This window comes from Caretta caretta, chromosome 9, assembly GCF_965140235.1.
Source record: "Caretta caretta isolate rCarCar2 chromosome 9, rCarCar1.hap1, whole genome shotgun sequence".
Taxonomy (NCBI): domain Eukaryota; kingdom Metazoa; phylum Chordata; order Testudines; family Cheloniidae; genus Caretta; species Caretta caretta.
In genome coordinates this window covers 47,462,444-47,478,412 of record NC_134214.1, presented here as the reverse complement: position 1 = coordinate 47,478,412, position 15,969 = coordinate 47,462,444, and the positions used below count along the sequence as shown (strand labels likewise).

At 41.0% G+C, this 15,969-nt stretch overlaps 1 protein-coding gene across 4 annotated transcripts in view; it reads right to left on the bottom strand.

Annotated features, from left to right (window-relative positions):
* LIMS2 (LIM zinc finger domain containing 2) overlaps window positions 1-15,969 on the bottom strand; it is a 56,608-nt gene that overhangs the window by 33,139 nt on the left and 7,500 nt on the right. Inside the window, exon 2 of one of the 4 annotated variants that reach the window (XM_048863534.2) lies at window positions 6,128-6,349. The exons of 2 other annotated variants lie outside the window; for them this stretch is intronic. Coding sequence is in view for 1 of the 2 variants with exons in the window: in XM_048863532.2 (XP_048719489.1) it covers window positions 12,021-12,142 (122 nt within the window). In the remaining variant the exon portion in view is untranslated. Of the gene's footprint in view, window positions 1-6,127; window positions 6,350-12,020; window positions 12,815-15,969 lie in introns of those variants that run through there. One more of the 4 variants, XM_048863532.2, reaches the window with a different exon arrangement.

The window sequence follows — 15,969 nt, the reverse complement described above, 5'->3', positions numbered from 1 at the left end:
TGTCTCTAATATCCTGGGACCAACACGGCTAACACTCTAAGCTTTATGACTCCGGTGACCAGATAGCAAGTATGAAAAATCAGGACAGAGTGTGGGGAGTAATAGGTGGCTATATAAGACAAAGCTCCAAATATCGGGACTATTCCTATAAAATTGGAACAACTGGTCACCCTATTTATGACTGTCAGAGATCCACGTATGATATGATACTCCCTATGTGCCCAACACTAAGCACAACGAAGCATGTTTCTGGTTTTTCTTGGTTACTAACTTTAAGTTATTAAAAAAATCTGCTACTTACATTTCCGTTTTAAATGTATTCTAGTTGCTCTCTCAGAAAGAGCATGGCTCCCCACCACCTTCCACTGACATTATACTGGGTCCTATTGCCCCAATACTGCAAGTATGGAACTGGCTGGCATTAGACAACTGTGTTCTGAGCCCTCAGCTTGCAATATGCACAGTTGTATTCCTGCGATGAGTAAAATGCAGATGATTTGGTCAGGTCTAGAGGGATAATTCCTACTCAGAACTATTTATCACGAGAGGTTTTAGGAAAAAAAAGTCACATGGGAGTGTCAGCAAAAAAAAAAAAAAAAAAAGATCATGGAAATTTAGGGTTTAATCTTTGAACCCAGTCATTCATGAAAGCAGGACTGTAAAGGCCCTTATTCAGGCAAGTAGGTTTGAGGACTGTAGAATTACGAACTGCCTTCAGTAAAAAAGCCTTATAACCCTGTAGGACAGTGTTTCCCAAACTTGGGACGTTGCTTGTTCAGGAAAAGCCCATGGCGGGCCGGGCCGGTTTGTTTACCTGCCGTGTCCGTAGGTTCGGCCGACTGTGGCTCCCACTGGCCACAGTTATCTGTGCCCGGCCCATGGGGGCTGCGGGAAGTGGTGCGGGCCAAGGGACTTACCGGCTGCGGCTTCCCGCAGCTCCCATTGGCCTGGAGCGGCGAACCGCGGCCAGTGGGAGCCGCAATCAGCTGAACCTGCAGACGCAGCAGATAAACAAACCAGCCCGGCGCGCCAGGGGCTTTCCCTGAACAAGCAGCGTCCCAAGTTTGGGAAACACTGCTGTAGGAAATTAGAGCTCTCACTGAGAGTCAAATGATCTGTTCTTTTGTGTGGCCACATTATTGTCCCCAACCTCTTTATACAGCCTGAAATGCAAGCTTGAAATGCAGCTCAGGATTTAACTTACAGCTGTCAAAGAAATTCATTCAGCTCACCCACTCACAAAAATGAGAAAATGTCACAAGTTATGGGATTTATTTTTATACACACAACACCCATGACGCTTACTGCAAAAGAGCAACTGTAGATACCATCAAACCCCGAACCCTATAAGACCATTCCAATGTCCCAACATCTCTGTTATTGCATTAGATTGTGAGGAGCAGCAAAGAGGGTGATTAGACTATATTACCTAGTTTAGCTGTTAAACACTTCTGGGATTTGGAAGAGAAAAAAATGTTAACTGATAAAAGTACTTAAGTTTAAAGAAACTGGCAACTGCAAACAAGATTTCCTTGAAAATTATAAGCCCGAGGACTGTGCAGATGTCATCATACTGGCCCAAGAGGTGCAAATATACAATTGATCTGTTCCTTAAAGATTAAACATAATAGGACCTAGTAATCTAGGGGGGAAAAAGTAAGTAAATGTCTGTATACAAAATTACATACTACATACACACCAAAATATATACCACACAAATATACCGTATGTCCAGCCCAGTGGCCTATTGGTAGTGCTCCCATGCAGGGAGTCTATGCTTAGTTGTTAGTCCCAAACTCTTACTCATCGGGTGGGAGTACCATAAAGCCAGTGTATTCTACGCACACGCACACACCCCAGAGGGAAGAAAAGAGAAGAAATATCTTGCAGTCTTTCCAATGCAACTCCTCCAGCCATCTAGAACCAATACTAATGGAAGTCTCTCTTCCAGTCCTAGCTGGCTAGGACATTGGCTATGATTAGGTTTGACAGAGTTTGATATTATAATTTCAAAAGATAATGTCAATGTTTATTTTTAAATATTTTTATTGATTTAAATGTTCACCACTGTGCAAAATTACGGGGTTTAAGTCCTTTTTTCAATTTTTATCAATTTAAATTTTCACAGTTATGGGAAATTGTAGGGAGGGGTCAATAGTTATTTAAATTACAGTAGATGCTCAGATTCAAAAAGTTAAAGCTTTGTAACTATTAAAACACAAATTATTAACATCACATGGAAAACTATACACAGTAAATATCCTTGAATCAAATTCTACTAAATTCTCATGTAGCATTTTTACTTTATCTATTGATAAATTTCTATTATTATTGATGGACTTTTTTGTCCATTTGTGTGTACAGTGAAATTTACATTTACTGATATTTACCAATAAAAATCAAATCCTTCCAAGCCTAGATATGATACAGGTCTCAGAACTGGGAGGGAGACAAAGCAGAGAAAATGTAAGGGGTGAAGATGTAAAAATCCTTATAATCCCTGCAGAGAGAGAGAAAAAGGACAATCCCTGTGCCAATGAGAGGCAAAAACAAAAACAAAAGTATGTAACCAGGAAAATAAAACTACTACAAAAAGTACAAAGAACTATACATAGTTTTACATAAGGTCAAACAAATATTCCCTACAGATTTCAGAGTAGCAGCCGTGTTAGTCTGTATCCGCAAAAAGAAAAGGAGTACTTGTGGCACCTTAGAGACTAACCAATTTATTTGAGCATGAGCTTTCGTGAGCTACAGCTCACTTCATCGGATGCATTCAGTGGAAAATACAGTGGGGAGATTTATATACACAGAGAACAGGATGTATCTGTATTTTCCACTGAATGCATCCGATGAAGTGAGCTATAGCTCACGAAAGCTTATGCTCAAATAAATTTGTTAGTCTCTAAGGTGCCACAAGTACTCCTTTTCTTATTCCCTACAGAGATCATCTGAAAATTTATCGGTTTTAAAGAATGCTAAACTATGTTTAAGTTCCACATGTTACAGAAAAACTTTCAGCCGATTCCACATATTACGGACCTCTGTTCCATTTTGGGCAGTCATGCCAGGGAATAAATGAATGAGTAACATGGCAGATGGAAATCCAGAGATCAGTTCCTAGAGCCATCCTGCAGTCCAAGAATAATTTTCCTAATACAGAGAAGAGCTCAGCTGGTCAAGCACATACAGTCTAAAGCCTACTCCTCTTCTCTTCCCTGCCCCACTCCACCCCTCTGGGAGACAATGAATTTGCAGATGCTTGGTGAACTTTCTTAGCCATTGAGGCCCCACCTACACTACATTTACAATGAGGGGTGCCTATGGATAACATGATTGTTCCTTGCCTCAGTTACAACACAGCTGAAATCTGTAGGGAACACAGGCTCCTGTGTACATTATACATTACAGCTGTGCTGCAACCAGGTCAGAGGACAATTGTATCATAAATGGGTTCCCTGATTTGTATCTGTAAGATAGAGAGGGCTTAATAACAATGGATCTTGCATAACCATGGGTTGAGTTCTATACTCTCTTTAGTTCTTCACTCCTGACACTTCTTTCAGTTTTACTTAACATATTTATTCCTTTGATCTCAAAAGAAAAAGAAAAAAAAAGGATTTAGTCTCACTTTTAACTTTAAAGCAATCTCATAACAGCCACAAGATGCTAAAGTACAACTCTTTTTCACTGAGTATACCCTCAAATAAGAAAAGCTACAATTATTCCAAGCAATTCAGTAATTTACTCTGTTGTACTCAGATATCAAACACAGATGTCCCCACTGTTTAAATAATAAGCTTGTAACACAAAGACAGGAAAGACTATTAAAACAAAATAAATGGCAAAACATCCTGAACTTCCAGCACCATGACCGAACGTGGCACGACAATGAGAGAGCAGAGCAGCACCTCAGCAGTGAATTATCCAGTCTTTCACCAGTTTGCGTAGTTTTCTCAGATAAATACACTAATACTCAAACTTTCTAGAAGCATGTCCTACTGGACACTAGCACTGCTCTAAACTCTAGTAAAACCTTCTGAACATATTTTATGTGAAGTGAAAATTACAGGCAGGAGCTCCAGGTGACATACAAGCTAAATCACTATCAGATTTAGCAATATTTTAGAGAGTCAGCAAATTGGGCTTCTCTCCCTCCAGAAGACGTGTCTGGGACTTCACACTATGAGAAGACGGTTAAAAAAAAACCCCAACAGTTGCGAGACTTTTCTGCTGCTCCTTCCTCTTTTCAAACATCTCCACCAAAAACCTCAGCAATGATGCAGAGTTGGTGACCCTGAATCGAGAAAGGGAGCAAGGTAAATAGCTGGCACTGCAAAGAAAGTACAAAGGACAACCTCAAATGAATGGATTAGTGGGAGACAGTATGCAGAATATGGATGCAAAAACAAGGAGGATAAGGCTAGTGAAAGATCAGTTGCAACATTTCTGATAAGACTACCAGTTTTATTCCCCTACTTTTGAAAACTCCTGCAATGGAATGAGTGTTATTATAGCTTTCAGAGTAACAGCCGTGTTAGTCTGTATTCGCAAAAAGAAAAGGAGTACTTGTGGCACCTTAGAGACTAACCAATTTATTTGAGCATGAGCTTTCGTGAGCTCCGATGAAGTGAGCTGTAGCTCACGAAAGCTCATGCTCAAATAAATTGGTTAGTCTCTAAGGTGCCACAAGTACTCCTTTTCTTTTTGTTATTATAGCATCACTCTCATGGTACTAGGGTACATAAGAGACATGGCTCAGCTGCAAATCCAAGAGGGATTTCTGTCACAAAACAGCACATGGCAGAAACTGAGTTTTGAAATAATGACTAGAGGTTTGGGGGGGGGCAACAAGAGTCCTGATGTATTGTCATGGGCCAAAACATTTTGCTTCACATCAGTCATTTCCCACCACTAGGTGGAGGCATTTGCTTCAGTGGTAAAGAAGGTTAATCTTCACCCTCTCTGCACTTGTCTGAAGAGTTTTAACTTGCTGATGGGCTGAATATTCAACAAGTGTTGAAAAAAGAGTGTGAGAAAGAGATGCTAAGATACCAGAGTGATGGATGCTACAAGAATCTGGAGAGAGAGGCACCACCCATACATTACAGAATTTTACAAAAAAAATTCCCCATAGGTTCTGCTCCACCAGTGGGAGCCGTTGGGTAGACAAGGCTCTGGAAGGTTCCATAGTTACACCACCATGTCAGTTAAAGTTGTAAGGCAATAAAAAGGCAGAAAAATAGGAAGCCATCTTTTCTTCACTAAAATTCCCACTGGCTCATCTGAATCAGTGGTAGAACTGATAGGGAAGATTTTTTTATGGAATTCCTTAGTGTAGACAAGGACACAGAAATTTGTACTGGGATACTCCTAGACTATGACTCACATTAACAGAACAACACAAAGAAAATAAGAGGAAATATCTCACTACTAAAAATCTCCCAACTCCCCTTAACATTTTTCCCCAAATCCTTATTGTCCAAAGTGATTTTTATCTGAAATGAAGCCAACGTGGTAACCAACAAAAGGTACTCTTTCTTTGAAAGGTACACTACCAGCTTGTGCAATTTTTGTAACAAGTAACTGTGACAGGTTCAATCACAGAGACCCTCTTGGGACTGTCACCTGATGTGCTGAGCCTACCTTGGAGCCCGTTTTCTCTGCCAGTTTGGGCCTCCAGAACCCTGCCTTGTTGAGCCAGACATGCCAGTCTGCTGCAACACAGACCCAGGGTCTGAACCATGCGCCCCAAAGCTGCAGACTTAACTGAAAACAGCTTAAGAAGTGCTCCTGTCTCCAGCACCCAGACCCCCAGCTACCAATGGGATCCAAACCCCAAATGAATCCATTTTACTCTGTATAAAGCTTATACAGGGTAAACTCAAACTATCCACCCTTTATAACACTGATAGAGAGTTATGCACAGCTGTTTGCTCCCCCAGGTATTACTTACTTACTCTGGGTTAATTAATAAGCAAAAGTGATTTCATTAAATATAAAAAGTAGGATTTAAGTGGTTCCAAGAAATAACAGACAGAACAAAGTAAGTTACCAAGCAAAATAAAACAAAACACGCAAGTCTAAGCCTAATACAGTAAGAAACTGATTACAGAGGAAATCTCACCCCCAGAGATGTTCCAGTAAGCTTCTTTCACAGCCTGGACTCCTTCCTAGTCTGGGTCCAGCAATCACTCACATCCCTGTAGTTACTGTCCTTTGTTCCAGTTTTTTTCAGGCATCTCTTGGGGATGAAAAGGCCATCTCTTGAGCCAGCTGAAGACAAAATGGACTAGCTTCCAGGGCCTTTTATATTCTCTCTCTTGTTAGCAGCAATCCCTTTGTTCTTCTGTGCAAAATCACAGCAATAAGATGGAGTTTGTAGCCACCTGGGCAAGTCACATGTTCATGAATGATTCAGCTTTTTGCAGGCCCATGCCACTGTTTACATGTTAGTTTGAACGTTCCCAGGAAAGCTCAGATGTGGATTGGCATCTCCCAAAGTCCATTGTCAGTTAAGTTTTTCTTGATTGGGCACTTACTGAAAATAGTCCTTTCTCAAGAAGCTGACCAAATGCTTCATTGAGGCTACATAGAATCAAACACATTGAGATACAACTACATAGCCAATATTCATAACTTCAAATAGAAAACTGATAAACACATACAGACTGCATAATCATAACCAGCAAACTACAACCTTTCCATAGAAACCCCACTTGACCTCCTCTGTACAAGATCTGGTGCAACCATAGGACCCTGGTTGCAAAAATGATCTATAACAACACAGTAACATTTAAGATTACTGGAATTGAGAGTAGAGAAAAATATTTCTTTGTTCAACATGTATACTAGACACACATTTGACAGCCCTGTATGTGTAGTTTTATTTTCCCCCAGCATAGTTAGTTTCCTCTTTTGCTTGAGCAGGAGTTTCACACAGCAACTGGAGAGAACAAACAAATTTAAACTCTCTTGTTTTGTATTTTTAAAACACTACTAGGTTTCAAGTTGACTGTGCTTCTTTTAGCATACCTGGCTCTCTCCCCTCCCTTCTGGCCTAACACCCAAATGGAACTGCACACATATTCTTATTCCTTCCCCTTAACCAGTGATCCATGTTCAGTCTGTCACTCCATCACCTCTCATCCACACTCAGATGGATAAAAATGAAGCAAGGTGTTCAGTGCAGTTCACAGCCATAACATGACAAATTAACAAGGGAGTCCAGGGTCTCTGGTTATCCCTTTGTCTGGCTGCTACAGTTATTAGTTATGTGAGGGGGCCAAAGCTTCAATAAAGCAAAAATAAAGGTTCAACTCCTCCTTTACACATTTCAGCAAGCTACAGGGAACACACTATCTGCATGGTTATCCCAAAGGAGAACTGCCACCACACACAGCTGTTTAAGACACATTGCAGCTATGGATGTGTCTTGGATTTCACACAGGAGTATCCTAGGCACATATAGCAGGTACTCCGTGTTCCTCTTCCACCCCTTTCTCAACACAGCAATATGCTTGGTGAATTTTCTGAAACGGCTTTAATTTACAGTATTCCCCTTAAACCAAGGAAGTGCCTTTTCAGTCTTCTTAAATAAATTTAATTTAACAGATTATATTTCTCATCTTCACAAAGGTATAACTAAAATACCCTCTTTATGTTTAAAATTCTTGTTTTTCCTGTTTCCATTTGGTAAATACTAATTCCTCCAACACACATACATTCCCTCTCCCCACTCAAATCTTTTGAAAGGACCTAAAATGACCATAGCTATGTTAGTTTAGTAGATTCTATAACATATATTTTAAAAAGTCATGCCCAAATATGCCTGTCATTCACCATCAACTGATATCAGCACAGCCTTGGGATTGTCATCATTTGCCTGAAGGAGCACTAAATATTGGGGCTTTTTATATTTTGGGGAAGGAAACCACACAAAGTATCCTTCAAAAAAGAATTCTCAGCAAGCAAACTGTAGACTTAAAAACAAAGCCATTTACAGCCCAGAAAGCAATTTCCCCCACAGATTATAATTAAGGCTGCATGTCTGTCATGGAATCTGTGACTTTCTGTGACCTCCATGACTTCTGCAGTAGCCACAGCAGCAGTTTGGGTGTGTGGGAGGGAGCTCAGGGCTGGGGCAAGGGGTTGGGGTGCGGGACGGCACTTACCTTTGGGGGGCTCCCCAGAAGCGGCCGGCATGTCCCTGCAGCTCCTAGGCAGAGGGGCCAGGGGGCTCAGCGTGCTGTCTGTGCCCACAGGCGTCGCCCCCGCAGCTCCCATTGGCTGCAGTTCTGCGGAGCCGGCACTTGTGGTGGGAGCAGCGCGTGGAGCACTCCTGGCCACCCCTCCCCTAGGAGCTGCAGGGACATGTTGTTTGGAGCTGGGTAGGGAGCCTGCCAGCCCCGTCAACCCTCCCCCAAACGCCCAGCAGCACCTACCCCCCTCCAGCACCAATGGTGCCCCCAGGCCACCCCCCCAGCACCCGTGGTGCCCCCAGGCCGCCCCTCCAGTGCACCCACGCCCCCCCCACCCCAAGTTTTAGTTACGAGTCTCTAGTAAAAGTCATGGACAGGTCACGGGCTGTGAATTTTTCTTTACTGCCCGTGACCTGTCCATGACTTTTACTAAAAATACTTGTGACTAAAATGTAGCCTTAATTATAATCTAGAACAGTGGTTCTCAAGCTTTCCAGACTACTGTATCACTTTCAGGAGTCTGATTTGTCTTCCATACCCCAAGTTTCACCTAACTTAAAAACTACTATCTTACAAAATCAGATATAAAAATACAAAACTGTCACAGCACACTTGTACTGAAAGATTGCTTACTTTCTTGTTTTTACCATATAATTATAAAATAAATGAACTGGAGTATAAATGTTGTATTTACATTTCAGTGTATAGTATATAGAGCAGTATAAACAAACCACTGTATGAAATTTTAGTTTAGTTTGTACTGACTTTGCTAGTGCTTTTTATGTAGCCTGCTGTAAAACTAGATAAATATCTAGATTATTTTATGTACTCCTTGGAAGACCTCAGTGTACCCCTGATTGAGAACCACTGCTCTTGAGTACCCCACTGATAAGAGGAAGTAAAGTCCTAAACCATAAATAGCTTTAGAGATCAAAAACAGCATTGTGAATTGCACTTGGAAGGCAACTGGAAACTAGTACAGACTATATGTCATAGGTATAATATGACCCCTGTGTGAGCTACCACTCAGTCAGCAAACATTCACATTGAAGACTATTCAGGAAGAATAGTGCACAAGGATAATCACATACAGAAAGCACTGCAGTAATCTAGTCTAGCATTGACAAAATTATAGATACTTATAGTGAATTCTGCATTGTAAAGTATATGGGGCTCAATCTCATTGTCAAACAAAGTCTTTTGAGGGAGGGAGCACTCTTGGCCACTGCTGCTATCTGGGCATCCAAAACAAGTCAATGAAATCAAAGTTCCTCAATTATAAACCTTACTTACAAATGGTAAACATACTTCACCCCCTTCAACCTAATGAGATATCAGCCCCAACACTTGCCATGTATGGTGTTTTTTCCTATCCACCAACATCATTGCAGTTATGTCTGTACGGAGCTTCAGAGACCAAGCTCCTAGGCCTTATCTACACTAAAGGGAAAAGTTGATCTAAGCTACACAATTTGAGTTACATGAATAGCATAACTCAAATTGACATCGCTTAGATCTACTTACTGTGGGGTCCACACTACGCAATGTCGACAGGAGACACTCTCCCGTCAACTCCCCTTACTCTTCTCGATCAGGTGGAGTACAGGAGTCGACGGGAGAGTGATTGGCGGTCGATTTAGCGGGTCTTCACTAGACCTGCTAAATCAACCGCCAATGCATCGATTGCCACAGCATTGATCCTTTGGTAAGTGTAGACAAGCCCTTAGTCAAGCTCCATTCTTGACAGACAATGGGAAAGACAAGTGACGAAAGCATCTGGGTCTAGGTGTTATCAGCATGCCAATGGTACTGCAGCCCAAACCATCTCGCTATCTCCAGTAGTGGCCTCACATATACATTTTACAGGCACAATGACGACAAAACCCAGCAATACTTCAAATGAGAAAGTTCTCATGCAGATAAGCAATATCCAAATACCAACCTCTTAACAAAATTGTCAGTTGTATTTTGATTTAATGACATACAAGAATAAAATCTATATTGTTCTCCTATATCTGTATTAGCTTTGTACTGCTGACACTTGTTACAATTTTTGCCTCTTGTGAAAGCTGTATTAATATGGGGAAAGATATAGAGTAAAAATGATACTATTTTAAAGTTTTGGGGTTTTTTAAACCATAAAAGTCAGGGCTTGAAAAATGTATTATTGCACACCTACTTGTTCAAAGACCAAGCCTACTAGCCACAGTGAAAAATACCTAGGCCTTCATCTAAACCACTCTAGCCATAACCCATGCAATTTACAGGAATAACACTGTGCACACTGTATTTATCTGTAACTTGTTACATTATGAAAATATATTAATTAGCAAAACGACTATCTTCTTACCCTTTCTGGCTTCAATTCACATTCTCTTTTATTTTCTATCATAGACCATGGCGTATTTTTTCTGCATCGTTTCAGTGTCTGTTTCCTTTTCACCTTCTTCCCAACCAACCCCTTACATCCTTTCCCCTCTCCTTTTCTGTACACTGTAATCTCTATCTCCTACATTGTTCCCCCACCATCTCTCTCTTTCAGTACTCTACTTCTCTTTTCTAACTTATCCTATCAGCCTCTCTCTCCATCTTACTTGCACACTCACCCCATCCACATCCTAATCACAGATACACACACTCACTCACCCCCACCCCTTTGAATATAAAGCTTGAAAAATTTGCCAGATACTTAACAGCCAGAGGGCTAAAAGGGGGCGGGACTAAACCAAGATGAAGGACCCAGCTTTCCAAGATGAGAAGCCAGGCCACTAACGAACAACTGGGAAACAGAAGGTACTAATATTGCTAGCAGGGTGCTGTAACTGGATTCTACTTGCGGCTCCATTTTATTCTTCACCACTTAGTAAGTGTCTGATAAATTTGAAGACTCAAACCACCTCTGGCTGCTGAAGCAGAGCATTCTCTCTCTTGCATACCACTGCCCTCTTCCCCAACCCAATAGCTCCTGTGTCCACCTCTGCTGCTCCTCAGAGCTCTCCCAAGCGGAACCAAAATAAAATTGACCTAATTCTTGTCAGTTTGACTAATACCACAGGGTTCTCATTAACATCTGTGAAAACTGACACAGCTGTCCTCAGTTTTTACTCTGCAGAATAGGAAATCTCTGGGTGGAAGCACAAGTACTGGAGCCATCTGGCTACAGTCCACAGAGCCTTGCATCCGACGAAGTGAGCTGTAGCTCACAAAAGTTTATGCTCAAATAAATTTGTTAGTCTCTAAAAGTGCCACAAGTCCTCCTTTTCTTTTCACAGAGCCTTAGTTTACCCTTCTTCAGTTTTCTTTACAAACAGGCAACCTAGAAGATTAACTCTCTCTTTGAATGAAAGCTTAGATTCAGCAGAAGTCAAAGAGCTCACCCAGGAAAGCTGGAAAACTTCTAAGTTATTTACAATATGTAAAATCAACTGCCTTGTTCTTAACAATATACGTGGAGAAATGTGCCTGAAATCAGACAATGCTAAAACCTTTTCAGCATTTAAAACAACTAGAAAATTTTACACTAGGTCCTTGTTCTAGCACAGTGCCTAAAACCCTCACTATTAGCAAGACCAGAAGCATTGTTGGGTCTGAAGATCCCTGTATGTTGCTTCAAATGAGAAAGGTTCGCCATTGTTGCTTTCCTGTTATTGTTACAAACTGAAAGCCTCCGTGCCAGGGAAACCTTTTCCTTCATAAACTATCCGGAAATAAAAATACACTAATCTGAGCCTGTCGACAGACACCGCCTGCTTCAAAAGAAATGTATGGAGCCTTAAGAAACATTCCAACAATCCCATTCCCTTTGTCTCAGAGACCTACCCAGGTATCCCAGCTGTTGCCCGTGTCTCGTCTTTCAGCAGTGACCCTGTGCCACTCAGCCGATCCTGCCGGCGTTGATAAAGCTTAGAGGACGCCAGCCCCCGAAGTCTCATGCCAGCCATAGCACCAAATACCACTGTGAAGGGGAGTGCAGAAAGACAACTGGAGAGAACAGAAGCACTGAAATTTCAGTGAGTCACCTTCCTTCTGGGAGTTTTGCTTAGTTCTCAGAAGTGCTAAATCAGGACAGACAGAATCCTGCCCAAGTGCTGCTTCTTACAAATTATCTGCCATTCTGTTACAATTCTAACAAACCAGATTTTTTCTTTCCGGTATGGCCCACTGAAGCCAGTGGGTAGGATCAGCACCAGAGATTAATTCTTTGTCAGATTTGCACACTGAATCTACACATGCTCCATTTTCCAAGAGATGAATTTAAAAATCTCATTCTTCAAGTAACTCATCCACTTAAACCAATAAAGCTCCTCAGTCAAACCAGAACAGAACAACAGTAGAAATGCAAAAGAGGTCAGTGATCTCCGAGCAAAGAACTCAGTCCTTTTCTGCAGACTAATATCAGATCCTGGCTACACTAAGTTTTGTCCCCTGAAAGATGGTGCATCATACAATATGAGAGATATGTACGATGTATGTACGATGTCGCAATCAGCAGAACCCTTCACTCCATGTTGATAAAGCATACCCCCAACAGCAAAAGCATGAAGATTCTTGCTCTCCAGATACACTGCAGTCTGCAAGAATTGCATTCCATGCAAGATCAGGAAGCTGAGAAAAAGAACATACTTTACATTCCAGCCTCCAGAGCACTCACTTTGCTGAGAACTGAGCAGGGTTTCAGTCAGGCGCCCACCCTTTACACCACTCCTGCCTCCCACCCTCTAGAGGAAGAGAGGATCACATTACACAAATGGCTCTAAAAAAAAAAAAAACAAGCAAAAAAAAATTCTGAGACTACAAAAGTCGATTCCTTAAAGGAACAAAAAAAACAAAGTAGAGGATGACAGGAACATCCAGGCTAGAATATCATCACATCAGAAGAAGCACAGTCCAAGAAAACCAATCCAAGGGCCATTATAATCTATGGTTTATTTATTTCACAATAAATGATGAAGAGAAAAAACAGGGGATTTTCAAGTCAGTAATGAAATATTACATATATCATATCTACAGTCTGAAAAGCTCTTGAAAAAATATGAGAGGATTCAGAGTAGCAGCCGTGTTAGTCTGTATTCGCAAAAAGAAAAGGAGTACTTGTGACACCTTAGAGACTAACAAATTTATCTGAGCATAAGCTTTCGTGAGCTACAGCTCACTTCATCGGATGCATTCAGTGGAAAATACAGTGGGGAGATTTATATACATAGAGAACATGAAACAATGGGTGTTACCATACACACTGTAACCAGAGTGATCACTTAAGGTGACCTATTACCAGCAGGAGAGTGGGGGTTGGGGTGGGGGGGAACCTTTTGCAGTGATAATCAAGGTGGGCCATTTCCAGCAGTTGACAAGAACTGCTAGAAATGGCCCACCTTGATTATCACTACAAAAGGTCTCCCCACCCCCGCTCTCCTGCTGGTAATAGCTCACCTTAAGTGATCACTCTGGCTACAGTGTGTATGGTAACACCCATTATTTCATGTTCTCTATGTATATAAATCTCCCCACTGTATTTTCCACTGAATGCATCCGATGAAGTGAGCTGTAGCTCACGAAAGCTTATGCTCAAATAAATTTGTCAGTCTCTAAGGTGCTACAAGTATTCCTTTTCTTTTTATAATGAGGGGAACGATTTTCATAACTGTTTAACAGGGAGTGACCAACAGTGGTCCCTTCTGACATTAAAATTTATGACAGAAATAGTTTATACTGTAATTGAAAAAAAAAACAACAAAAAACAGGCAGAGATGAAGAACATCATTGTTTCAAAGAGAAGAAAGCAGCAGCATCCTCACCTTCAGTTCCTCTTACCTTCCCTCAAGTGTTTCAGTCTGCCTGCAAAGAATTTTTTTTTAAATTGCACTTGTGTTTTTTTTATATTATTTTACTTCTTTATGGTGTATAATGAGGACCTGATTTTTTTTAATTTTCAAAATGGTGTTTCCTGCTTGCTTTTAACTTTAGAAATAGCAGGTATGCCAGCTCTAATCTTCCCTGGTATTGCTGAGGGATCTCCTAGGAATGTCTTGGAGGATCTATGTAGTTACAGCTGTTACCTTTAATTGAGGGTAAAAATGTGAAATAATTAACAAATGTGTTCTTTTTTCAAAATGTTAAAACCCACTTAGATTTAAGACTAATCAACATGTTTTAGAACAGTCTGAGTAAAAATCCCTTTCACACTATCACTATTTCTCTGGCACACCAGTCATCACAGTCTTTCACACTAGACAGGATCTGAACATCTAATGTAAAAAACAAATGTTGGTGGGGGAGAGAAGCTTTCAAAATGAACTAAACTGTTATTTAAATAATGTTTTTTAAAAAAGCTTTTGGGCTCTCTTTATACCTCACAGGCTAAAAAGAGCCCCAGCCCAGTTCTCCACCACCCCACATCTGCAGGTCACCGTCAAGAGACAGGACTGATGTCAAAACCTTATTAACAAATCACTGTCTGAGACTAAACTAAAAAGAAGGCTGCCACACTTCTCTTAGGCATAGATGAGTAGCTCCCAAGAGAAGCAGCTCAATGATGTCTGATAAATCTCTAAGGACTTTCCAGTGAGTTGAAATTTACTCGGCTAGCCTCAGAGGGCATGTTTAGATAGAAAGATAAAAATAAGATTTATTTAAAAATGCATTTTTCAACCCAAAAGACTAAGAGTAGTTGTTCGTAATTCAGACAGACAAGCTCTGCATTAGCGCTCGTTTGTGGTCAGAACTCTTCTTGTAATTACTGAGGCTTGCTATACACTACTAATTTATGCCAGTATAACTATGTCGCTCAGGGGTGTGGAAAATCCATATCTCTGACCAATGTAGTTAAATTGATATAACCCCAGTGTAGACAGTGCTATGTCAAGGTGAGAGCTTCTCCCTTCGACATAGCTTCCACCTCTCAGGTAGGTGGAGTACCTACACCAATGGGAGCAGCTCTTCCATCTGCATAGGTAACATCTTCACTGCTGCTGCAGCTCTGTAAGTATAGTCAAGCCCTGACATTTGTACTCCATCTTCCTGATCACACTCCAACTCATTTTACTTGCAATTATATCATAAAGAGAATCACCATGAAGAAAATCACATGCACAGTAATATCTCCCTTTCCTTGTTAATTAAAAAGAGTGTGGACAGATGCTGGCCTACCGAAATACTTTCATAGAAAGTAATATACTCCCTGCTTCTTATCTTAACTGGATTAGGGAGAATCAATGAGCATATCTGTAAATGCAGCTGCTCTTTTTCTTTTTTTTTTTTTGTTGACTGCAGGAAGTACAGAGGAGTATCCAAATCCCAATGGGGCTCAAGTAAAATGATGACAAAGATAATGTACTAATACTTATTATACTAATAACACAGACGCATGCACTAAGGACCTTTTCTTAGACCTTTCAGAGTAACAGCCGTGTTAGTCTGTATTCGCAAAAAGAAAAGGAGTACTTGTGGCACCTTAGAGACTAACCAATTTATTTGAGCATGAGCTTTCGTGAGCTACAGCTCACTTCATCGGATGCATACCGTGGAAACTGCAGCAGACTTTATATACACACAGAGACCATGAAACAATACCTCCTCCCACCCCACTGTCCTGCTGGTAATAGCTTATCTAAAGTGATCATCAGGTGGGCCATTTCCAGCACAAATCCAGGTTTTCTCACCCTCCACCCCCCCACACAAATTCACTCTCCTGCTGGTGCTAGCCCATCCAAAGTGACAACTCTTTACAGGACTTGATTATGTAAAGAGTTGTCACTTTAAATAAATTGGT